The sequence below is a fragment of the Elgaria multicarinata genome, chromosome 4 (genome assembly GCF_023053635.1).
Source record: "Elgaria multicarinata webbii isolate HBS135686 ecotype San Diego chromosome 4, rElgMul1.1.pri, whole genome shotgun sequence".
Taxonomy (NCBI): Eukaryota; Metazoa; Chordata; class Lepidosauria; order Squamata; family Anguidae; genus Elgaria; species Elgaria multicarinata.
The window spans coordinates 70,513,499-70,540,442 of record NC_086174.1 but is presented as its reverse complement, the minus strand read 5'-3'; the positions used below and the strand labels follow the sequence as shown (position 1 = coordinate 70,540,442).

The window sequence follows — 26,944 nt, the reverse complement described above, 5'->3', positions numbered from 1 at the left end:
TCGTCCTGGCTCCTCACGAGTAGGGGTGGGGGGAGCAGGAGAGGCTGTGGGGTGTGTTTTTTTGTTTTTTGTTTTAATTCCTTTTGCGCTGGAGTGCTCCTGCACTCAGTTTCGATTAAAAAATGGCAGGACACCGTCGCCGCACACCGCGTGTAGACTGAGGGGGAGGATCTTGCGATCACCATATCGTGAGATCCTCCCCCTCCGCAGGTAGGTCTAAACATGCCTCCAGTCTCTGATTCACTGGATTAAAAGTGATTTACTAACGCAAACTTACACGACTTAAAATACAGGATTTGGATTTAATACATTTTAATGCTATTAGGAGAATCCAGGAAAAAGGATAGCTGACTAGGCATAGGAAGGTGCCTTCTACCATGTCAGATTATTTATCCATTTAGTCCAGTCTTGGTTACTCTGTGGCTCTCAGGCAGGGGTCTTTCACATCACTTGAGGCTTTTAAATGGGAGATGCTAGGGAGTGGACGTGGTACCTTCCGGATGCAAAACGTACTCTGCACCTAAGCTACAGCCCCTTACCTACACTTAAGGTTTGCACATTTCAATGCCCTTTAAGCCATTGACTTTCTCTAGTTTGCACACCAGTTCAGACTGGTGGGGGTATATGAATAGCTATGTCAGGGATCTTGTGTCAGTTGGCAAAACATGTTCCAGTGATATGCACTTTACAAGAAGATGCGTAAAACCAGGTGTGTTATGAGTGCATGGTTAATATCCAGCACCCCCTTGTCCCAGAGGTTCTGTTAAATTGTGGCCATGATTTTATGTCTATTAGGGGGCATGAAGAGGGAGGAGAAGGCTTTCAATGGCTTCTAGTCTTGATGGCTATATGCTACCTCCAGTATCAGTGGCACTATAGCTATGCAAACCAATTGATGGGGAACATTAGTGGGAGGATGCTATTTCACTCATGTCCTGTTTATGGTTTTCCCACAGGCAGCTGGCTGGCCACTGTGTGAACAGAATGCTGGACTAGATGGCATTTCATTAAAATCCCACCCCTTCCCCTATAAATCAAGCACTGCAAGGAGTTTAGAAAGGGCCAGCCCTATCATTAGGCAGAGAAACACAGGTGCTTCAGACAGCAGATGTTGAGGGATTGGGAACAGACAGAGCTCTGGCTGTCACATGGCCTGTCCTGTGCCCCTAACTTAGCCTGCTACACTCAGGTGCAGTGGTCAATGCTATCCCATTGCCAGTGTCGAAGTAAGAGCCAACCACCAGTTCAGTGAGAGGATGGACACCATTTTGTCCTTTGCCTCAGGCATCAAAATGTTTTGGTTTGGCCTTGCCCTGTGGTGTCATGGTAAATTTTGAAATGCAGGTGTTCATCCTGACCATCCCCATTGCCACACCCTCAAGGAGAATCCAAAAAATGCAGGTGGCTGGGTTGATCCATGTCAACAAACTGGTTCTGGCAGTTTTCATCTCCACCAGGAGCAGATCTTTGGTAAACCTACCTAATGAGTCTTAATTGCCCATTCAAGACCAAGCTACCGCAAGATATTTTGCATTGCAACAGGGGTAGCTCAGAACAATATATCATTGCTGGGACAATCCATTTCTCCCCACCTATTGTGAAAACTGGAGCTAAACAGGGAAGCCTCAGGGAGCTGGCAGATGAAGTCTGGGTTCCTGCTATTCAAAAAGTCCTGGCACTCCAACCTGGTGAGCCCGGACACCACTGCAACACTGGTGGCAGCGTTAAACAGTTGCTTAACTTTGTCCTTGAAAGCCAAAGGGCTTGAACGTGCTGAGTTTTGGCTGGATCATGTCCATGTCAAATTATATTTAAAAACTTTTCTATGTAACATAATTTAAGTAGTCTTTCTGATGGAAAACATTATGATAAGATTTTTTTTTCCTGCCAGTAAGACTGTGCATTTTACTACATCTATAATTATAATTGATACCTCTTTTGATATGCCAAAAAGTGTCACAAACGCTGAGTTATAAAAAACAAAATGACAAGTTTCCAACACTGCAATTAGTTATCGAACCTTGGCAGCTTCCAGGGATCCTGAAAGGCTTTTTCCTCTGTTCCAAAGGCCTTGAAAAGGGCTTCTGTCCAGTCCCCAACTGACCTTATGTGTACACTGAAAAAGTCATCTTCAGGGGCTGAAGTGAGAGTGAAAGGGTGCCACTCCAGTTGTGACACAGCAGGGCACTGAAGAAAGATATACTGACCAGCCTCCATCTTAAAGCCATGCTTCTTCAGGTGAAGCTCCAAAACGCCAGAGGAATGAGACACCACCTAAGCCACAGTCAAATGACACACTATATTACAAATATAACCAGCACATTATATTTCTTCTGTTCATCAGCAGGGAATACTAAAACAGGTGCCCATGCGAGCTAGAGATGCTTCCAGAGACACACTTACCTAAGAGTAAGTCCCATTGAAGTCAATAGGGCTTACTTCAAAGTATACATGTATAGGATTGCATTATAATTTTTTCTAAAGGCGGATAAGGCTAGCAATGGCTACCTACTACTCATGATAGCTGTATGCTACCTCCAGTGACAGAGGCATTAGGCCTCTAAATATCAGTTGGGAACACAAGTGGGAAGGTACTATTGCACTCATGTCCTGCTTGTAGGCTTTTCTGAGGCATCTGGTTGGCCACTGTAGGAACAGAATGCTGAACTAGATGGACCCTATATGATCCAGCAGGGATCTTCTTATATTCTTAAAATTTACAAGGGGTTCTTCATAGGATCCCTTCAGCCTATGTATTCCGCACTTGAGCCATACATATATTTTGGAGACCAATTAAAATGTGTGTAACAGAAGGCTGGTTCACATGTAATAACAACCCAGAGATTGGGTTGTCACTTAATTGTGGTTTGTTATTGAATAGTGGATTGTTGTTATATGAGAACTATTGTATAACTATGGGTTGTTAACCATGAACAACCCAGGAAGAGAATCCATGGTTTGTTGTTGGGTTGTGAATTCTGGGTTGTTCATGGTTAACAACCCATAATTAAATCACAGTGCAGGGCTCACACATAATGACAACCCACAATTCAACAACAACCTATACTCAATCTATACTTAACCTGTATTCTGCATTGTCATTATGAGCAAACACAGTCATAGTTATTAAAGTGGCACAAACGCAAGAATGGCCAGTGAGGAAGTTCACTAAATTAAACTGCTGGTATATGATGTGTGCTGTTAAATGAAAGAGATTAATTCCTGCCCTTACCTTTGGGCATTGGGAACCAGTGGTGGATGTGGGAGTTGCTGTAGCCAATAGTTTCCAAGTTCAGAGTTGCTGAATGGATAATCATCCTAGCTGATGTCAACAGCTTGTGCCCAAGATGGGGCAACTATTTACTCAGCAACCATGGTGTTGGCTGCAGTGCCATCCTCCATCTCCACCACCTCTTCCCAGTGATAAAAGTTAAGGGCAGGAATACCCTCCCTACTCTTTTGGGATGCAGTGGCCACCAAGCAAGTTTCCTTACTGGACACTGCTGCCGAAAACCTACCTTGGCTGTCATTTGAATGACATTTGCCTTTAAGTGGGTTGAATTATGCTAATGATGTGCAGACATGATTATAAGAGCAAAACAATTCATTTGGAATTAGCAATGGGGTGAAAATCCACCTGGGCCCACGAGGAAAGCAGACACCCCTGTGCCCGGCCCTCCCGGGACCTGATGGACACACCCAGCAGATTTTCGCCCCATCACTGGCTGTAGGACAAAGGAGGCACAGGTCTAGATGGAACTCACTCCCGCCCTTATCTGCAAGCACCCTTTGTCCTTTTCCCTGTTGTTTTAACGGTGGCCGACAACGCTGGGGAAATTGCATATTTTCTCTCTCCGCTCTAGTAGCCTTGGGGAAATTCATAGAATCATAAAATAGAGTAGTTGGAAGGGACCTATAAGGTCATCGAGTCCAACCCCCTGCTCAATGCAGGAATCCACCTTAAAGCATACCTGACAGATGGCTGTCCAGCTGCCTCTTGAATGCCTGTAGTGTGGGAGAGCCCACAACCTCCTTAGGTAACTGGTTCCATTGTCGTACTGCTCTAACAGTCAGGAAGTTTTTCCTGATGTCCAGCTGGAATCCGACTTCCTGTAACTTGAGCCCCTTATTCCGTGTCCTGCACTCTGGGAATTGTGTTGCACCCCCCCCCCCCCAATCCATGCTGATTGTGGTCTTAAAGGCCCTCTTAGAGTTCTTCATCCCCTATCTGGAATTCATCCATTAATCTGTATGGTCCTGTGAAGATATTAGCCCCCTTCCTCAGGTAATACCACTGATGGAAGAAAAAGGTTTTAGGCACTCTGGAATCATCCTTGTACCTATTAACTGCTACTCCAGCCAATTAGAAAACCCACCCTGTTGCACAAATCAGAATCTTCTGATCCATTTGACTTTAAATGTACAAACATCTACAAAATTGCTACAGGATTCATAACTCTTTACTGTCCACAAACCAGTCTCTATTTTTCCGGTGGTAATGTGATTGTTTATTTATTACATTTCTATACCACCCAATAGTTGAAGCTCTTTGGGCAGTTCACAACAATTAAAACCATAAAATACAAGATGATAAAATACAATATAAAAATTAAGAGTTTAAAACTACAGTGCAAAAATAATAACCAAATAGAACCTATTATTTATTTATTTATTTATTTATTTATATAGCACCGTCAATGTACATGGTGCTGTACAGAGTAAAACAATAAATAGCAAGACCCTGCCGCATAGGCTTACATTCTAATGTAACCTAGGTGTAGTGCAAAGATTTAAAATACAATACCAGATTTAAAACAGAAATTAAAAAATTAAAATGCCTGAGAAACTAAAAAGGTCTTCACCTGGAGCTGAAAAGAGCACAAAGTAGGCACCAGATGAGCCTCTCTGGGAAGTTCATTCCACAACCAGGGTGCCACAGCAGAAAAAGTCCTCTTTTTAGTAAGCACCCACCTCACTTCCTTTGGAGGGAATTCTCAGGCCTTTGCTAGACCTACCTGGAAATCTGGGTGGGAGGAGAGCTGTTGCCCTAGTCTTCACGTCAGACACAACGGGCTAAAGGAAAGCCCTGTCGCGTCCGCCATTTTTTAAATAAATTAAAGGGCCGGGTGCGCAGGAGCACACAAACGAGAAAAGGTAAGTTTTTTTTTAAAAGAAAATGATTTCCCCACTCCCCCCACCCTGCCCCCGATGGGCACAGTGCTACTGGGGAGCACTGCGGACTGTGTGCAGCTTCTCCGGCTCCTTGCGAGTAATCGCCGAATGCGGGAGAAGCCGCGGAATGGGCCACACACTCACGGTCTTGCCCGAGTCTGCAGGAAATATTGGGCTACAAGTGATGCCCGTTATCCCGGGGCAAGGGAGCCTGAGCCCGGGATCCCCTGTGCGTCATCTGGATGCACTGGGGCAATCCCGGGTATCAGCCCGGGATAACCACTCATCTAGCTAAGGCCTCAGAGAAAGACCTCTAAAGTTGTTCTTAGGGTTTGGGCAGACAATCCTTCTGGCAACCTGGTCCCAACCTTTATGGGGGCTTTAAATGTTAATACTGGCACTTTGAATTGACTGGCAGCCAGTGCAAATGGAAAAGTACTGGCATAATATGATCACGTTGGCCACTCCCAGTTAACAATCTCGCTACCCTATTTTGGACCGGCTGAAGTTTCTAGACCATTTTCAAAGACGGCTTCATGTATAATGCACTGCAGTAATCCAGACAAGAGGTTATCAGAGATTGTATAATTTTAGCTAGGCTAACTCTGTCCAGATAGGGACATAGCTGATACTGTATATCAGCCTAAGCTGGTAAAAGCTGCTCCATGTAACCGAGTCTTCCCAAACCACTACTAACAGTATCTCCATCTTGTCAGGATTGAGTTTCAGTTTATTGGCCATCATCCAGTCCATTACCACACATAAGCAGTAGATCAGAATGGCCACTGCGTAACCTAGGTTGAATGAAAAGGAGAGATAGAGCTGGCTGTCATTCTTATATCTCTGGATAACTTCCCCAGTGGTTTCAGGTAGATGTTGAACAGCATGGGGGATAAAATAGAGCCCTATAGCATCCCATGGCAAAACTACCAAGGAGCAGAGCAATAATCCCCCAGCACCACCTTCTGGAATCGGGCATCCAACTCCCAGATCAAATAGCCTATCCAGAAGGATACCATGTTTGATGGTATCAAAAGCTGCCGAGAGCTCGAAGGGAATCAACAGGGTTGTATTCCCCCTGTCCCTCTCCCATCAAAGGTCATCCCAGAGAGCAACTAAGGCTGTTTCTGTTCCAAAACCAGGCCTGAAGCCTGATTGAAATGGAACTTGATAATCCATTTCATTCAAATGTGCATGGAGTTGTCCTGCAACCACCCACTCAGGCACCTTGCACAGGAATGGAATATTAGTTATTAACATCTTCTGGGTTCAACTTAGGCTCTTTCAGGAGTGTCCTAACAATTGCCTCCTCTAAAGTGGCCAGTTCCACTTCCTTTCTCAAAGAGGAGATGGCTGGACATCCCCTCCCTATTAGATGTAATAGGCTATGACAGGCAAGGGTCAAGCACACGAGTGGTCAGCCAGACTTGGCCAAGCACCTTGTCCACATCCTCAGGCCTCAAAAGCTATGTTGCATGCACTGTAATTCAATATCAGTTGTTGCCAGAAAATTTATTTTTTTATTTTTTTAAAAGAAATGAAAGCAAGGCAATACTGAAATGCCAATGAACATGATAATGAAAACGAACAGAATGTGGAATACATTGAGAAAAACAGGATGCAGAACTTTCTACTGATGAAGCAAAATAACCATACATTTTGATTTAATACAGATGATAATGTTTATACTATAAACATACCTTTGTAATGATAACCTTTTGCTGAAACCTCCAGAACCTAATAATTCTTTCACAGATGTACAATATCACAGGACCTAAGACCCATTTCCAAGCCTGTTAGGAATCATAAAAAGAGATTTATTTATTTTTTTAAAAAAAGAAAACATATATAACTTAAATTTTATGGAATCCTCAGCAGGCACGATGTTATTCCAGTTCATCTCCACCTCATCTTTATTAAGGCCATAGCTAGACCTAAGGTTTATCCTTGGATCATCCAGGGGTCAAACCTGTTCATCTAGTTTTCAATTAGAACAATGGACTAAAAATTGGATAAGAGAAAATGGAGAATGTAAAGAGAGGACGAAATTTGAGGAATTAATTGAACAAAAAGAAATAGATAAGGGACAAAACATAGGGATAAAGGGGTGGGAGGTGGGATGGACTATGGAGACAGAGAGTGTTGAGAAATATGTCAGTAAGAATAAAGGAGAATTATTATAAACTTGTATGGAGGTGGTACTTAACTCCGGTTAGATTAAATAAGATTAATAAACAGCTTTCAGCAGATTGTTGGAGGGGTTGTGGAGAAAAGGGAACGTATTTACATATTTGGTGGGATTGTATACATGTGCAAAAGTTATGGAAGATGGTGTTTTATGAGATTGAACAGATTGTGGGATTTAAAGTAGAAGTTACACCAAGGATTGCATTACTCTCACTGCATGATGATCCTAAATGTAATAAAGAAATGAAAGAATTGATAACGAACCTACTGACAGCTGCGAGGTTGATAGTAACTAGGAATTGGAAAATTACAGGAGATTATTGTATTGAAGAATGGTATAAAGAAGTGTGGGACATTGCTATAAATGATAAATTGACATGTAATATAAAAATGCAAAGAGGCATAGTAAAAACGAATGATTTTGAGAGTATATGGAAAAAGTTCCTGGAGTTTGTATTTTCTAAAGGAAGGGGGGTTCCACCAACAGATGAAACTATGAGTTTTTGGAAACAAGAATGAGATCCCGAGGTGGGGGGAGCACTGTTATGTTTATTATATTATGTTTAATAGGTTAATATTGAATATATGATAGTAAGGTATGATAATATCTTGTATTAAGTGATTTTGATTTGTGTTTGTTGTTTTAATAATAAAAATATTCAAAAAAAAAAAAAAAAAAAAAAAAAAACCTGTTCATCTAGGTGACACACAGGGGATCCAGAGCTCAGGCAGGGGCGAACCCTGGATGATCCCAGGGTAAACCTTAGGTCTAGCTGTGACCTAGGTGAATGCTTAGACAAGACTATACAAAAAACTCCTTTGCTAAGAGAGGGAAATCTGTTAAACTCCCATCCCATTGGATGGTATACAGGTTTCTATGACTTTATTTATTTATTCATTACATTTATATTCTGCCTTTCTTCCTCTTGCAAGGAACTCAAGGCAGTTTACACAGTCCTCCTCCTCTCTGTTTTATCCTCCATATTACACGGTACCACATATGATCTGTTAGCTTTCATCCAAAGTGTCTCGGGCTTTTTAAACACCCCTAGTAAGGGGCTTGCAGTGCTGTTTTTCTATCAGCAAGGGCAGGGTACTGAAAAAAGTTCAAACTGGCTTAACTGGCCAACTAAGGCTTTTGTGGCTCCATAACTGCTGAAAATATGCAACTAATCAAATAGCTAAATAGGCTAGCTGGATTGGGTCATTCGATCCAATCCAGCCATGCTATTACGCTCAATCCCTAAGGCTCAGGTCGAAGCCTAGGGCTGGTTCAGACTTAACCATGATTTCCTGCTACATGGAAGAGATTATATGAGTGTCATGTGTGTGCACTTCCCTCCTTCTCTTTCATTGGCATGTGGAGGTTCGATGTTTTCAGTGTTGTTTTTAAACAAACTGGGGTCCCCTCTGAAGTCTGTACTCTAGGAACTGTGGTTTGTTTAAAATCTAGTTCGTGAGAACAAACCAGGATCAAACCATGACTCATGAGCCTGGTTTGTTCACTAACTATAGTTTAAACAAACCATAATTCCCTGACTTTGGACTTCATAAGGAACTGTTTTGTTTAAAACCAGAAGTGGAAGACTTTAATCTCCTCCTCACATCTGTGAAAGCACAATGCCCCGATGTAGTGTCATTCCATGTGGAACATTTAAGGGCCAGTACACACTAGCTTACTGCTTTGACTGCTGGCTGGGAGGATATTTAAAGGGGGCAGAGCAGGTGGCTGGGGGTACAGTGGCAGCTTCCCCCAAATATTGAATGTTTAGGCCAGTTTGTCAGTGGCTTGAATATGCACTTCCTCACCAAACAGATGATGGGCATGGTTAACTTTGAAAATACTAATAATCTGTTTTGGGAGGCACATGGATTGGCCAGTGAAATTTGCCCATAACCATGTGAGCCCTGGGGGTTCCCCAGTGTTCCCCAAATGGCTAGACCCCCTTCCCCTGGCCCCACCTTTCCCCCTCAAGCAGCAATTGTTTGGTGGTTTATTGGCATTTGAGCAGTTATTTTCCCCATTCCAAAAGGCTGACATGCCTCTTCTAAGGCTTAGTTAGTGGCAGTAAGAGATTTAAGATGGTATTTTTGGAAATTTGACCCTGCCCCTTTCACCTTCGGCCCTGTCCACCACTGGAATGCGTCCTCCAAGAGCTCTTCCCAAATGGAATTTGGCCCTTGGGGTGAAAGCGGTTCATCCCCCATTCACATCATTCTTTGTGCAAGCAGTTCCAGAAGGGGACATGGGCATCTTGTCTCTGCACATGGGTCATGTTTGGCTCGAAGTAAATATATTGATGCTCCATTAAAATGCTGCTTCCCTTTTTCTGTCACAGACGCTGCTTGGATTCTTCCGCTTTTAAGAAGCAATAGCCTCTTTCCCCTCACTGTACAATCATCAAAGTTTCCTAGCACAATGCATTGGCCAGAAATTGACCCAAAAAGTTATGTTATGCTGAAATGAACTATTTTTATTTAATTGATTAGGCTGTTTTATTGTCAATAATTATACTTAGCAGATATATGACATAAAGTTGCTTAGACCTCAAGGTATTATAGCTGATAATTGCATTTCATGGACATAGATACTGATCATCCTATTGATCAAAGCTACTTAGCTGGCTATATATATTAACTGGTAATTCTGTTCAGCTTGAAGTAGAGCAGCTTTAGATAATTAGATATAATGTAAGATGCAGGATTTTTTTAGAAGTGCAAGCATTCATATTCACATTTTCATTTTAGTATCTGAAAAACAGCATTGGGTGGCTTATTTTCATTAGCAAAGTATATGGAAAATAGTTGCTCTTGATAATTTCTCTAATCTGCAACCAAAGTACTTGGATTTAAACCAAAGGAGCTGGATGATGATGATGATGATTTACATTTATATACTGCCCCATAGCCAAAGCTCTCTGGGCGGTTTACAAAAGTTAAAAACAGTGAACATTAAAAAGAAATATACAAAATTTAAAACCATAAAAAGCATAGAATACAAGCAAAAACAGACAATATCCATTTAAAGTTGATTTTTAATTTATTTATGAACAAAAACAAGGGGCAGTATCCAGCTCTGTCATTCCATTAGCACAAATTAGGTTGCACCGTTCTGAACTTTGCACAGGAGGAGAATCCAACTAAAGTTACATTTGCACAAGTGCAGTTCTTGTACAACCTGCTGTGCAACCGGTTGCACATTCCACTTGCACAAACAGTTGGGCAAGTGTAATGGGCAACCACGTGAGCAACAGAAAGATTCAGTGGAGCTCCACTAGTGCTATGTGAGTTTGCAGAATGACATTGCCGGATCTACACTACTGCTTTAAAGCGCTTTATAACAGTTTCATAGCGCTTTAAAAGCCCTTTATAACTGTTATAAAGCGCTTTAAAGCAGTAGTGTAGATCCGGCCCCGGATACTGCCCAAGGATAATAGGATGCAATAGAGATGGACAGGATTATTCTAGTCTGAATAAAAATAATAATGAACAAACCACATCAACTATTTTAAAATTATTATCTGAATGGCATCTATCACCAGACTCTTTCCAGGCCACACACCCTCACCTCCTTATTGATATTATTTACTCCATTGTGCTCTGTCCCCAAACAACAAAGCTGCACAAGTTGGAGATACAGAACGCCTGTATGCAAATCTGTCTACATAACCCTGCCATTGCATACTAAACAAAGGTAACAGCCACAGCCATAACTCTACCCACTATTGGCTCTGGCCTTGCCCCTTGCTGGCATACAAGTTTCTGCTGAGATGATCCAGACCTTGGCCTTATCTACACCAGCTGTTTATTACAGAATAATATGGCAGTCGTCCCTGCTGGGCCAAATGACGTTCACCCACTCCTGCAGCGATCTCAGGACGACCACTCAGTTTTCCTAGAATATCGCTGACTGGATTTGTCCTGGCTTTTTCGGCTCTCTCACTACAATCCCAAAGTCCACGGCTGCTGTGACCCTCCCTTCACGAAGCTCTTCAGCGTGAGCTCCAGGCTCGGCAAACAGCTAATCCATTGTGAAGGGAGTGTGCGTGGGCATTGGCGTGGATAATTTCTGTGGTGTTGTTTTTTTTAAAAATGGTTATGCGCAGCAGTGCATTTTTGACACTTTGCCTATTCCCCCTTTCATTGCTACATGTCTGTGCTGGTGCACATCTCTCAGAAGTTATTAAAAATACCTATCCGTGCACCATACCCACTTCTCCTGATACCCATTCAGAACAGCCGTCATGGGGCACACATCCTCCCACAATGGCTCCCCTTTATTTGCGGGAAACCTCTCTCACGTGTACCCTGTGAAGGATGATCCTGGAAGCAGGAAACCTTGCAATTATCCCTCCTCTGTTGCGAAAGGGCTGTAGGTGTACATTAGCCCCTTGTCAGCATCAGAAAAAAAGTCCCCCCATCCCTGCTTTGAAGGTACCAGGGCTATATGCTCTTTTGAATCTATATTCTTCAACATGGCAGGATTGTTGATCAGGCTTTAACTCATCTAAATAGAAATACCACATGTCAAAAATTCACTTTGGCTTAAGGAACTGCAGTGGAGCTAGTTGTAAAATGTCACCGCTGAAAAGTAAATCATTTGGCCTAATTACTTGCTAAAGAAAAGGAAAAAGCAAGAGACTTTCTTCTCTCTGTTTGTATTGCATGGACATAAAAACCCTGGTGAGGAATTTTGAAAGTATTTGATATCCTCCCTGAGAATTCAGCCAAGGCTTTCAAATATGCCCCTTTGATCCTTTAGCAAGCAGCTGTACAAAGCGTTATCTTTAAAGTATCTTTTTGTTGGAAGTGAACAGTCTTTGACAGGCCCTGTTGAGTGACCAAAGCTTCATTCCTTGTATTCAGGGCACTTGCCTTTTGCCAAGGTGACAAATTCATTAATGTTGACATTCAGTGGTCTTGGATGGGCTGATGATTGGGACTGCAGATGCAAGCTTTACTACCCTAATGGTAGACAAGCATTATTAGGAGGGAAACCTGGTCAGATCTATGAGCCATGGCTGTTTCATATAGATAGATAGATCACAGATAGATAGATAGATAGATAGATAGATAGATAGATAGATAGATCACACTGGCAGTGAAAAAATAACAACACAAAAAGTAGTGCACGCGCTGGTAACTTCGAGGCTCAATTTCTGCAATGAGCTGTACATAGGGCTACCTTTGTGCCTATATCAAGATCACCCTGAGCCTTTTGGTCCAGGGGACGATAGCATGTTCCCAGTACTGTCACTTCACGAGGCTGGTCCGGTCACCTGCAGTGCTTCTGTGAATGAGTCTGCCCCTTTTAAGTTTTCTAGTCTGCTAGACACTATTGAGCAGGGGGTTGGACTCGATGGCCTTGTAGGCCCCTTCCAACTCTGCTATTCTATGATTCTATGATTCTATATGTACAAAGCCCTTCCCTGTCCCTCCTATGGAATTTATAGACAGAAATGTTCTCAATTACCCTTTAACCAAAAAACAACATAGTAACACTCTCAGGCACTCAACAAGCAGCTTCCCTGTGATTTGAGATCTTTCCAAGGACTTTTAAGCTGCTCAGGAGGCTTCCAGAAGTTCAAAGTGACTTCCTTAGATGGCTGTCTGCTTCAGGAACGTGTTTGAAGTGACAGGGAAAACAATGAGATAGGTGCTGCAGTGGTTTTAGAAAGCTGTTGCCAAAAGTTAAAGTGGAGGCCTCAAGAGGAGAGGGCAAGATGCTAGACTGAGGAGAAGGCAGAACTTTAGACGAGAGGCTGGTGGGCCAACTTGAAAGGTTTCACCCCACATGCTGCCATCTTCTACATATATGCTACCTTCCCCAAATGAGCAGTAGCAGTCTGTTCTACAAGTGAGTTTACAGAGTTGCATGCATTTGCATGAATATACTGCAGTGTGCAAAGATACGAAGAAGGAGCAGAAATCTCACAATGGTGTTAGAAGAGGAATAGAGAAGGATATACTGACTGATATAGCCTTCAAGCCAAACATAGGGAAACATAAGAACAAAACACCAGTTCTTTCTGAACTTCCTTCTTCCCCATTCATTTAGAGATGATGAGTAAAGGTGTGGGAATACTCCCCTCTTCCTTCCCTGCAATGTCATGTGTATCCGTGAGGGTTCAATCTACCCAGGTTTTAATTGGTGAAAAGAAAAGATAACATAGGGGTCAAGATCCTATCCCTCTTTGAACTTCACCCCTCTCCAAATGCCCCATGGCTTCCATGCAGGGCACATCCAACAGTTTGAAAACTACAGCTGTAATCTGCCCTGATTGAAATATGGGTTTATATTGAAATAAATATATACATTCTTTGGGTATTTGAATTACTAGCATCATAATCCTATGGATTTTAAAAAAGAAAGTCCAGCTTGGCTATGTGCAAATTATCTGAATTTAACAAGACTTTTGGTACATTCCTTTGGGTGTGCAGAAAAGTGTTGACCCATTAGTTTCGGTGCATGATATTGGCAGATATTCATTGTTTGTATTCACAGTATTGATTTTTATATAGAGACACGGTAACTTAGCTGAAGTTTGTAGAGATGCACTCTTTGGCTTCTTAATATGCTAGCAGGGTAGAGGAAAACTATAGTTTTATGTGGGGATTAATCCAAGTCTGCTACTGCAATCCCTACAAGATATTGACTTATTTTTCTCCTTGAATTTTAACATAGGTGTTTTTGGGTTTTTTGTTTTTTGTTTTAAAAAATACTATTCCTACTCTCTTCCTCCACACCCCTAATCAGTTGGTTTTAAATGTCAGAAATACGAAGTTGTCACTCAGGCATTTGACATATTATAAATGATGGTTACTTAATTACCCCCCTGAGGATTTGCAATCTTGTTTAAAAAACCAAACTCTCCAATCTGTTAGACCTTTTGAGTTTTCTCTTCTTGTTGCTTAAAAAAAAAAAGGCCCTGCATCAAATTGTGCTCTTTGCACCACGTGGTCAGTCAGCCAAACTTATTCTAATCAAAGAATTTTAAACTCGCTCTGTACCATATAATGACATTTTCTAACAGTTTGGAAGTCACTGTTGGCAAACGCATGCTCTGGTAACCTCTCAACTGGAGTTCTGCAATGTGCTATATGTGGGGCTGCCTTTGAAAACAATCTGGAAACTTCAGCTAGTCCAAAACAGGGCAGCGAGACTGTTAATAGGAACTATGCAATATGATCATATTGCATCAGTGCTTTGTGATTTGCACTGGCTTCCAGTCCATTTCTGGGCTCAATTCAAAATACTATTAACTTTTAAAACCCTAAATGTTTCTTTCCATGTATATATGACTGAACCTTAAGATCATCCCTAGAGGCCATTTTACATGTGGCCCTATCAAATGAGATAAGGCAGATGGCTACTAATGCAGAGGGCTTTTTCTGTTATTGAATGACTTCCCAGATAGGCTCATCTGGTGCTTATATTGTTTCTTTTTTGCATCAAGTGAACACCTTCTTAATCCCCAAGGCCTTTTAGCCCTTCAGGTGTTTTCTTTTTTAAATGTGCTACTGTGTTTTAAGATCTGTTGTTATTTTTATTATGTTATAGTATTTTGTGGTGTTAAATGTTGCTCTCTGAACTTCCCAGAGAGCCTCAACAATTGGGTGATATAGAAATGTAATCAATCAATCAACCAATCCTCACAAATTATCTGGGATTTTTGTACAGGTCCATTTCATGTAGATGACACTGTTGTTTTCCTTCAACCTTCTAAACAGAGCAATGGTCTTAAAGATACAATATCAATATGCAAGGGTCATTCTTACCGCAGGATCCTTGCCAGAAAATTGTGGCAGAGGACACTGAGCTGATGTTTCCCACTCCAAATAGTGATCTTTGCAGTAAGTGACATTGTGCAGCAACAGACTCTGAGTGGTCTGACCACGGATAAGCTGACTATAACAGAAAAACAAAGATACAAATTTAGAGCTCAACCTAAACAGTCTGTTACATTTCATATTCACTTTTGATTTGGTCAGAAACCGTTTCTCAAAATTCATGGAGGAGGCTATCAATGGCTACTAGTCCTGATGGCTTCATGCTACATCCAGTATCAGAGACAGTATGCCTATGTAAACCAGTTACTGGGGAACATGGGTGGGAGGGTGCTGTTGCACTCATGCCCTGCTTTTGGGTTTCCAGTGGGCAGCTGGTTGGCTACAGTGTGAACAGAATGCTGGACTAGGGGCTCATCTACGCCAAGCAGGATATTCCAGTATGAAAGCAGTATATAAAAGACAGGAGCCACACTACTGCTTTATAGCAGTATTGAAGTGCACTGCAGGATCTACACTACAGCTTTATAGTGGCATTGAAGTGCACTGACAACTGTTAGGGCCCATGACACATCTACACCAAGCAGGATATAACACTATGAAAGACGTATGAAAGTGGTATATGGTATGTGTCATGGGCCCCAACAGTTGTCATTGCTCTTCAATATCGCTATAAAGCAGTAATGTGGTACCTGCCTTTTATATACCACTTTCATACTGGAATATCCTGCCTGGTGTAGATGAGCCCTAGGTGAACATTGGTTATTCTTATGTTCTTAATTTAAAAAAGAAATTCATGAAAATTTGGTTCAGCCAAATATTAATGTCCCCCCCACCCCAAGGAGTAACATAATGGTGGCAGCCTGGAACATTGATGAGCCTTTTTAGGGATGATGGCACCAGCTACCTTAACTCACTTTGAGGCTGTTCTTATGCTTCCTTTGGAAGATGTACACCACCCTTATTGAGTCCTCATAAAATGGGTGAAGGAAATAATATTATGCCATGTGACATATATTTATACCCACCCCATGCCATGGATAACCAAACCAATGAAGAAAACAATGAACAGGTGGTGGGTGTACCAGAACACCTCATAGAAGGATCTTGTGATAATCTCTGTAGATGAAGTCATTATCAGAATTAATGACACAGTGATCAGGAGACCAGTCATTCCAGCAGTGGTTGTTAATATTTCAGTTATTGTATTCTAAAAAACAAGAATAAAGTTGTTTATGGGCAGACTGAATTAGTGTTGTGGCTTCAGCGTAAGAATAAATGTATGAACTTTTTTTTTAAAAAAAATCAGACAGATGGATATTGATTTCTATTTTCTACTTCAGTTTATACTGAAAAGTTCTGTAAATAATATTAGCTGCAATTTATTTGCTTCTGTAAGATGAAATTATATTATCTCAGCAATACCAATTTTGCTATGCCACAGTATTTCTGAAGGAAAGAAACTATTAGAGCAAGATGTAATGAGGCAGAAAAGTAACAATGGAAATCTCATGGAATAATCTAACTGTAACTTTCCAAAAGAGCAATGTGGAGTAATGAGTAATATGTACATTGCCACGTTCTTCTTTTTTTCAGAGTAAAGTGTGCTTGTGCAGAGTTCTATTTCTTTGGGCTTGTACAGAGTTTCCAAGAAGTTGTTTTAGCTATGCCGAACACAAATCAAATTCAAGTGACTAAAAAGTGATATATTTTCACAGTGATAAAATCAGAATTATGCAATTGTGTAATATAAATAAAATTCTAACAGTGAAAATCCTATACATCTGTACTCAAAAGTAAGACCCATTTTGTTCAGAGGAGTTAAGTCCCAGATAAGTGGGTGTAGGACTACAGCGTAAAGTGCTCTACAGAAAGTACTGTTGTTGATGAAGATGGGAATGAAAGAGCTTACTTCATACTCAGGTATCGAGCTGAGATGAAGACAAACCCACAAAAATAACATACCACCTATGATATTTGCTCACTCGACATGGTCAATATTCCACGATGATCATTCTACTTTGCTACTGCTTAATACAACTTATACTAGAACCACTTCCACAGGTCAACTAGATATTGCTGCTGCTTATTGTTTTTAATGATGTGATGATGAAATGACCACACTTGGCAAATGGGTCCTTGCAAAGAACATATTCCATGGGGCCTTTTCGTCACTTTCTAGAATTTATCTGTAATTATTTTTTAAAACGTGCCAATTTATGCAGGGTAACTTTTAGTTTATAATTTTTGGATATACTGTATACATTATAGGTTTAGATTGAAGACTGAGATAAAGTAGTGGTGCTGAGACTGGCCTGCCTCTGATGGCCATCAGCCAGTTATTCCATATTCCAAAGGGTTCAGTTCCATCAAGCACTCCCTCCCGCATGTTGTGCATTTGTTCCACAGCTGTATGAAGCCTTAAGACAGAGAACTGTGGGCACTTTGGCCATTTGAGAAACTGTGGGAGTTGTTGTTGTTATTTATTTATTTATTTCATTTCATTTCATTTCATTTCATTTCTATACTGCCCAATAGCCGGAGCTCTCTGGACGGTTCACAAAAATTAAAACCATGAAGAGCATAATAAAACAACCAACAATTTAAAAGCACAAATACAAAATACAATATAAAAAGCACGTCCAGGATAAAACCACACAGCAAAAATGGATATAGGTTAAAATATGAAATTAAAACAGCAGAGTTTAAATTTAAGTTAAATTAGGTGTTAAAATACTGAGAAAATAAAAGGTCTTCAGCTGGCAACGAAAGGAAAACAATGTAGGTGCCAAGCGAACCTCTCTGGGGAGCTCGTTCCACAGCCGGAGTGCCACAGCAGAGAAAGCCCTCCTCCTAGTAGCCCCCAACCTCACATTATTATTATTATTATTATTATTATTATTATTATTAATATCCTGCCTTTTTTCCTCCTTAAGGAACCCAAGGCAGGATACATAATCATCCTTCTCTCCATTTTATCCTCACAACACCCCTCTCTCTCTGTGTGTGTATGTGTGTGACAGAGAGAGAAGAGGGGAGGCACAGAATGAGAGAGAGAGAGTGATTTTTGAGGTAGGTTCAATGAGAAAGACAAAGAAAGAGGAGGAGGAGGAGCCAACTTACTGTGTCAGAATTCCTGATTGGGTTCAAGTAGCTTTCATTAGGGCTTTTGCCAATGCCAGATAGTTCATTGCTTAACTCTCCTGCTTGTTTTGACTGGCTAATGTGATATCGTTCAATGTTGACCAAGTGTGCAATGATATGAATGGCTATAAAAAAGAAAGAGTTGTATAAAGTGAGATTATATACTAACATCAGAAATGAAGAGTATCTTTCTTCACTTGAAGTATGGTTGCTTAAACGACTGTGTTCATAACAGTCTTGCATCCCTAGAATTATTATGGCTAGATGTACAGTACTGCTTTATAGCAGCACTGAAGTGCACTAATAACTGTTGGGGCACAATCCACATACCACTTTCATAGTGTTATTTCCAGCTTTTTATTCCACATTCATAATGATTTGACCCAGGATGTAGATCTCAGGCAGTTTCAGTTTGAGATAATGGCTGACATGATTGAAAAAAAATGCTTGGTTTACCCTTTGCATTCTGTGTGTGTGTTTCTGTGTATGGGTGTTTTAAACTTGTGCTCTATCTTTGGGTAAACAAATACTGCTAATTTTAAACTTTTATCTTGGTGGTAAATCTTTAATTATTTCTTCTGTGCTCTGTATATATATTTCACATTGCAATGTAAACCATGAATGATCAAGGTATTATTGTGCCTTAATCTGAACTGGTTTACATGGCAATATACATGTGTTTAAGTTCATTTGTATTTTGATTTTTTTAATGAATTGTTGGGAAATGCCCAGAGAACTCTGGTGATGGGGTGGTATAGAAATAATAATAACAACAACAACAACAACAACAACTACTACTACTACTACTACTACTACTACTACTACTTTACATTCAGTGACTTGGAAAGATGAAAATTGTAGTCCAATACATCTGGACACTGGGTTGAAGAAGATTGACTTTGAGGGTACCTAGTCTCTCACTGGCTCTTTCCCCACTTTTCTGCAGAGCTTTTTCCATGTGCCAAGCAATACATGCATGGCACATAGATTCAAAAAGCAGGAGTTCCTGCCCCACTCACTTCAATGGTTTGGAGAGGAAAGTGCATGAATCTTTACTGTGAATGAGACATCTCTTGCAGATGATGTGCTCTCTGTATGCATTGGAGCCCTAGTAGGTAGTTCAATACAGATAAAAATCTTTATAGAGAGAGGGGGGGGAGTTTAATACTTTTTCACTGAACAGAATTAGACTTATTTTTTGCCAGCTGTAGTGTATGCAGCATCCCTTACATTCAAAATGTGGCCATCACTCATATGTAGCTATAGATCTAAAGAATCTTAAAGGATCAATGTGATCATAGGTAAGTAGTTTATGTGAGCAATGATTTCTTTGTTGTATGCTAGTCTATAATTCCCTACCTAGCTCATTGCTGGATTCATTTATTGGCTGGGTACTAAACGAGCTGCTATTACAGGTCATTATCCATCTGTTCAGTAAGCAAAGAAAGAACCAAACAAGAGTTAATTCTTGATATATTTGTTTAATCTATATTTGTTCTCAGTGAAACATATGCATGTAGCTCTTACTGAACTAGTGTACATCCTTGTTTGAAAATAAATTCCCTTCTCTTTCTGCATGCCTGTCTGGGATAATAGTTGCACTGAAGCTAGTCGCCTTCTAATTAACCACTTTCGTCTTGCAATTTTTACAATCAATCAATTGCCAAACTTTTATGATATTACACTAAATTACATTATATCATATTTCAAGGATTGGTATACATAACACTAAAACTCAGTAGGAGATTAAATGTATTGTTGCCTGATCTTTTACATCCACCACTAGATTGATCTGAAATGCCAGGTTAGGAATACAATTAGCTTAGGCAAACTATTTTAATGTTGGTACAAACATAATGCCCCACCATGGCTAAAAGAGACAGTGGGAGGAAGAGGGAATCTGTGTGAGAGAGGGGGGAAAGAGTGTCCCCATGATCCCATAACCTATTCTTGGGCCCTTCAACATGGTTACTGGGTACCTAGTATTACATCTGTGACTGCCCCCAAGATGAAACAAAAACCTACTTTTTACAGAGGTTTGTAATACATTCTCATCCTCCCACAAAAGATTTCCAGAATATTTCTCGACTGAGTGATTTTAAGAGGCTCTAAAACAGTATTGCACAGGCCTCTAGCTGTTTAGTATCTCAGTGTGCTGCTGCTGCTAATTTTAAAGAGAATGATGTGTTCTGTTTTTAAGATGACAATTGGCCTTAGAATTGTTTTGTTTTGCATTTTTGTGACTCACCCAGAGAGCTTCGGCTAGTGAGTGGTAAAGAAATGTAATAAATAAATAAATAAAATATATTTTTATCATTTGTACTTTATCAAGGCATTTGGATGAGGAAAGGATGGATTATAAATTTTACAAGTAAATATGAGGATACAGTTCATCTTCCCACGGCCACCATAGAACTCAATGGTCCCCTTTTAAGCATATATGGATTGCAGGATGCCTCTCATTATTTACAAAAATAACCTACAAAAGGCAATAAATAACCATCATAACCATAATAATCCCTCCTTGGGATGTGTGCAGGGGTTGCAGGCAGGAGGAGCGATCTGTTTCCACCAGCAGATGGACGCAGTTGGATGCAATCCACTAATCCAAACCCCAAAGTGAAGACAGAGAGAAAGAATATGATGAGTTGCATCAGATAAGGCGACCATAGCTGACATACCAACTGAAGCTGGAAAAGGGCACTCCTCATCACTGACACTACCTGCATCTCCAAAATGGGTCAATGACCATCCCCAAACTATGGACTTCATCTTCTAGGGAGAGTGCAACTCCATCCAAGGCAGGCTGTACCCCTAAACTTGAATCAGATGGCCTGCCAAGTAACAGCATTTCCTGCATTTTTAATGAAGCCCTTGATACAAATAAATCGCCCCCCACCCCACCCTCCATGACCTGCCTTTCTAGCCAAACTAGACATGGCATTAAATGTGTCTTTGCTTTTTTAAAATGCAGTGGGGGGTTTTAAAACACCACCACCACCAAAAACAATCCTATCTTTGGCTATGGGGCAGTATGGAAATGAAATGAAATGAAATGAAATGAAATAAATAAATAAATAAGCCTTGCTGCCCCTGTTATGGTCTAAAGGAAACCCCCACCCCTGAAGCTATTATTTGCCTTGGGAGGAAATGCCCCATTGGGGCACTGTAGTTTGGTGCATCTTTAGTTTGGTATATGAGACAAAGAAAAGTCAAATTAATGGATTTCTTTTCCGGGAATAGCTTGTCAATTAAAAGTGGGGGGAGGATGTGTGCCTTCTTCAGGAATCCATTCTTACGATGAAAGTAAATTGATAAATTTCTGGGCATGAATGATAAGCAATATCATCACACTGCATTGTAACATATTCTGCATTCCATACTCTTTTGAGGGTTGTTGTTTTTTAAAGCAAAATTACGAACAAAAATTCAGATGACTGATCCTGGTGGGAATGATGCCATATGGAGTTAGTCCATATTCCTTGTTGAAATCAAGGAATATCAGCAGGTGTTAGGCAGAATTCTCAAGCCCTTCCTCTGTTATTTAAACTTCAGTATGTGTTCGATCTCTGTTGTATTTACAAGCGTTTGTGTTTCTACTTGGCTGCAGTGAAGAAAACTTTGCAGAAAGCTTACTGGATTGTAGAAGAGAAAATGTTGCCATTTCAATCTTAATTGCTACAAAATATACGATTTTCCCAATAATATCCAATAATAAGGATGCCACTACCATCGTTGGCTAGTGGAGCATGAGATAGGGTAAGCATATGGAAAGAAGGACAGGGCTCCTGTATCTTTAACAGTTGTAGAGAAAAGGAAATTTCAGCAGGTGTTATTTGTATGCATGCAGCACCTGGTGAAATTCCCTCTTCATGACAACAGTAAAAGCTGCAGGAGCCCTGCCCTCTTTTGTATTTGGTCACTCTAGTATAGCTAGTGCAGCTTTAACTGTTGTGATGAAGAGGGAATTTCACCAGGGCCAGATCTACACCAAACAGGATATGACACTGTGAAAACGGTTTGAAAATGGTATCTGGAGTGTGTCCTGGGCCCCAACCATTGTCACTACTATTGTAAACCATTTTAAAGCAGTAGTGTAAATCCTGGCCTTTCATGACCAGCCGTGGTTTTAATTGCACGTTGTTTATTTTAAAAATGAACTATTAATGTGTTTTTATTCTTTTATTGTATTTGTCCACTGCTTCAAAATTCTTGACTGGGGAGCTATATATAAATATTATAAATAAATAATAAATAAAATGAGGCACTAGCCTGCAGTACCATCTTTATTTCCAAGAATGCCTCTAGGACCCACATGTGCCCCAGAGGCATTGTTGGAGAACAAAAGGCCCAGCACTTTGTTTTGAAGTGTGCCCAGCAGAACAGAAAATATAAAAAGGTAAGCTGGGGAGGGCATTAGGAGGAAGTGAATGAGCAACCTCCATGGCAGCCATTTTGTGAAAGCACTCACAACACCCTCTCAAAAATCCAAGTATCTCTACTAAACCCAAATGATTGAGGGCACCTGGTCTAGTGGTTCCCAATTAACCCAGTATATGCAAACAAAGGATGTGCTTTTAATATTGGAATACTGGAAGGAACAAGTGACTAAATAAGGATTCATGACTAGTATTTTGAACTTATACCACCCCAAACAGACACCATGAAGCCTACATTGCAAGCATAGAATTTGCCTTACTTGCATTTACAGCTACTCCATAGGCAATAGTCTTATGAAATGTGATGTTCTTGTCAAGTTGTCTCCTCAGTACTCTTCTGTAACACTTGATGATAGGAAGAAAAAAACTATTTTAAAATCATTTAAATTCCAATTTCATGACTCTGAGGTTGAGTTTGGACGTAACAATAAATTATGTTAATCATTACAGGAATGAACCTAAGTGAGCCATGGGCTCATATGCGTACTCTCCCCTCCTCTAGCATACCCATAAGGAAGAGACCAGAAGTTTTTGCTTCCATTTTCAGTTAAGTACACATACACCCAACCCTAAACTGTGGTAAACTTAGCTGTGGTTTATTGCAACAAGCCAGCTTTATAAACCAAGGTTTGAAGTTGGCTTGTTTCAGTAAATCATAGTTACAACTACCAACAATTTATCCAATTTGTACATAAGTCAAAACTGTGGTTAGTAAAAATGGAAGCTAAAGTTTTCAATCTCTTCATAGCTGCACTGGAGGAGTAGAGGAGAGGGAGGGAGTGCATGAACCCAAGGCTCATCTAGGCTCATTCGCATAGAAATTAGCCACAGTTTATCATTATGTCTGAATGCAGCCTGAAAATGAGGGGTTTCTACATTTTAAACATTCAATTTATCTATTATTTGCAGGACAAATATGTATTATTTGCATCTAGAAAAGAAACAATTGTGGAAATTAATTCTTATTTGGTAAAAGTATAGAACTTGCCTATTATGGAAAAAGATACACAATGTATTAAACTGAGTAATGCTAGAGGAGTCCAACCTAATAAGTTGTTATAAATGAGGTTTAAGAAAACACATGCTCAGCCATAAAGATTTGATACTGCAGAAAGAATGTTTAGTTTTTAAACTTTGTTTTCTAGAATGCCTTTTTCTTCTCTGTGCATATTTGTAACATTTTTTCTATCTATCTGAAGATTCACTCAGCTATCTCATAATCAGTACTTATGGTATTCTGGACAATATGCACATCTACACTATGGCCTAGTTTGCATGGTAAGGGTTGCTCAATTCTGGGTTGTTGTGATGTGCAAACATATCCACACTAACAATCCATGGTTCGTTAACCACAAACTACCCAGAAATATAACTATGGTTTGCTGTAGGGTTGTGAACTCTAGGTTGCTTAAACCATAGGTGGTTGTTACATGTGTGCCCATAACCACGGGTTATGAACTCTGGTTTGTTTTGCCAGGCTATAGAGGCAGTGGTAAAAAATAATAATACTCAGCCACTCTACATGCCAAAACTACAGCCCCACAAAGGCATTTGGGATACAGGGCAAGAGCGGTCGAAGGAAGAGGGAAGCAAATCATCAGGGGATTGAGAAAAAAAACATAGTTTCTTCAATCATTTGCCAGATAAATCCTGGGTAGGACAACACACCATGGGTAAATAAACCATGGGTTATCGTCATGTGAAAACCAGGCCAGAAAGTTTTAACATGTTTCAAAGTGGTTTCACAGTTTCCTCTGAAGTATCACGAGAATTATAGTTTTGAGAGGGTGCTGTGAAGAACTCCTCAGGAGTTTCCCAGTTCCCAGGGATTTCTTTATTCTGAGCCATAAAAGGTGAAGAGGGTTGATGGGTTGGTGGAAAATTGCCCACATTACCATTACTCATTAGTGGAAAAATACCAGTCAAAATTCACAATTATGCTCATTCATGTTATAAAGTCACAATTAAGTGATAACATCAAGCATGATAAAGTCACAGTGAGATTATTTTTCCTAAAATGTTTGTGTGGTGAATATGTTCTGTGAATATTCTTTCCCGTGGTGAAAGTTGATGGTTAACATATCCTCCAGTTGCATCAAAGTTATCTCTTTTCTTTTCTTCCTTGCATTCTCTTACTACCAAACAGGTATTACTGGACACTGCAGCATGTTCTACATTAAAACTAAACTACGTGTTGGATCCAGAGCTGTCCATCCAGGAACAGAATAGGTTCTTCTATCTATGGAAGAGACTGAGATCCAGCATAGGCTCCACTGGAGGAAGGAGGATGTGAGTTTTGCCAATTCTCTCTGCACCCCCCTCCCCATGTTACCTACTAAAATGTACCAGAGGGCTCCTAATTCTCTGGTGCAGCTTTTTGGAGGGAAAGATGAATCAGTGAAAATTTCTCCTCCCTTTTTTCCTGTGGGAAAATTCCATTGAGTGGGGTTCCTCTTATAGGAACACTGGATCTAAGCCCATGCTCCATACCAATTCTTTTCTAAATACTGTGCTTTAGTAAAGTTACAAATATATTTACAACACTCAAGTGTTCCTATGAAAAATGTAGTCCCAGCTATGAATATCCACTTGCTGTAACTGCTACAATTTAACTGCTTCTTTTAAATTATGGAATGTGCATTTCTAGCACAGTTGTCTGAAATCAGACTAAATAGATGAACACTGCCAATAATAGTTAAAAAGGTAACAGTTGTGTAATAGACAAGAATACTTACACAATTTGTTCCCCGTAAGAAGGAAATAAGGTTTCTACTGACTGGTAAGAGGATTAGCAGGCAGTTAAAGTTGAGGCAAGTGGCAGAAGCTCTTGCCCAGGCAAGCGTAGACTGCACACAGGATGACAAAAGTGTTACACGTTTGAAAAGAATAAAAAACCGAAGAAATATCTCAGTACTCCAAAGCTGTCAAATCTCTTATTTGATTGTATGTTTCACAGCTTTATATCTAGAACTGGTCCTTCCATGCAGCACAGTTAAGTGACTAGAGGAAGTGAAGTGGGGTGGGGGTATAGGCAAACAAGTCAGAAATTCATGTTTAAATGGTGCCACAGGATTTTAAAGGGTTGGCCCTGACTGTGGTAGTGGGGCATATTTGGGTTTCGTTTCAGGCAGCAAAATGTCTTGGGCTGGCAGTACCTTTTGTCTTCATTTCCCAGCTTGCTGCACTAGCAAATAAGTTAAGATATACTAACTAAATGATGCACTACTCCTGTATCACAAACCATGCTATACTGATGAAGCAGGCATGATATGAAGTGCCTGCAGCAAGTGGTTACACTGGGTTGGGGGTGTTTCACTTAAAACACTTTAATGTGTTTATGGTGGTCGTGGCGGGGTGGGGAGGTAATTTAATAAACAATTATCTTCTTTTTTTAAAGCAAGCACACTTATGGCAGACAGAAATGCATAAGGTATGGATGCAGTTTACTATTAGGAAACAAAAATAAAACAAGGAAAGAGAATAATTGTAAAATGTTTCCTTAACCAACCAACTACTTAGACAAATCTACTTAAATAAGTATGTGTCATTTGGTTGCAAAAATTTAAAAAAAGACTAGTAGCAGAATGTCATGCAAATCAGTGGGACTTAGGTGTGCATAAGCATGCAGAAAAAGTCTTACTGAGGAGGCATTTATCAAATGCTTACTTACACCCAGCATAACCCGTGTATAGAGATAGGCATTTTCATCTTCATACCAGTTGAATGTGTCAATAAACAGGTATAGGTTCATCCCCAACCATAATAGCTACAATAGAAAAGCTTTCATCAATCTACAACACTTCCAATAGTCTACTTAAGGGTCAGTCAGTTTTATATTTTTTCCTAAGGGGCTTTCAGAAATTCAACAGTCCCATTCTAACATGCAGATAAGGACCTAATAGGCTGACACACTGTCTTTCCTCCAACCTACATTTTTTCTTTTCTTTTTTAAAAATACAAGATCCAATTAAGAAATCTCACGAGTACACTGCATTTGCCAAATAGAGCCTGATTCTAACAGATACATGTCTTTCAAAATGACATTTTCATGCATCAGGTGTAGACAGAAATGGTAAAAACGAAACATAGGAAAAAAAGTTGAGATTTCCCCTATAAAATATCCAAAAATTAATCAGAATCAGTCGCTTGATTATGAAATAGATACTTACAAATAACAGAACTGACAAGCTTTCATTCAAAATCCAATACACCAT

The 26,944-nt window shown here is 40.2% G+C and overlaps 1 protein-coding gene across 1 annotated transcript in view; it reads right to left on the bottom strand.

The window, feature by feature from the left end:
- The window catches only part of NOX3 (NADPH oxidase 3), a 37,611-nt gene extending 10,667 nt beyond the window's left edge, over nt 1-26,944 (bottom strand). The window contains exons 1-9 of the mRNA XM_063124524.1: nt 26,900-26,944; nt 26,401-26,496; nt 25,466-25,576; nt 22,991-23,075; nt 18,271-18,416; nt 16,176-16,357; nt 15,139-15,268; nt 6,873-6,965; nt 2,021-2,274 (exon numbers count right to left, since the gene is read on the bottom strand). Coding sequence (XP_062980594.1) covers nt 2,021-2,274; nt 6,873-6,965; nt 15,139-15,268; nt 16,176-16,357; nt 18,271-18,416; nt 22,991-23,075; nt 25,466-25,576; nt 26,401-26,496; nt 26,900-26,944 — 1,142 coding nt within the window. The remainder of the gene's footprint in view (nt 1-2,020; nt 2,275-6,872; nt 6,966-15,138; nt 15,269-16,175; nt 16,358-18,270; nt 18,417-22,990; nt 23,076-25,465; nt 25,577-26,400; nt 26,497-26,899) is intronic.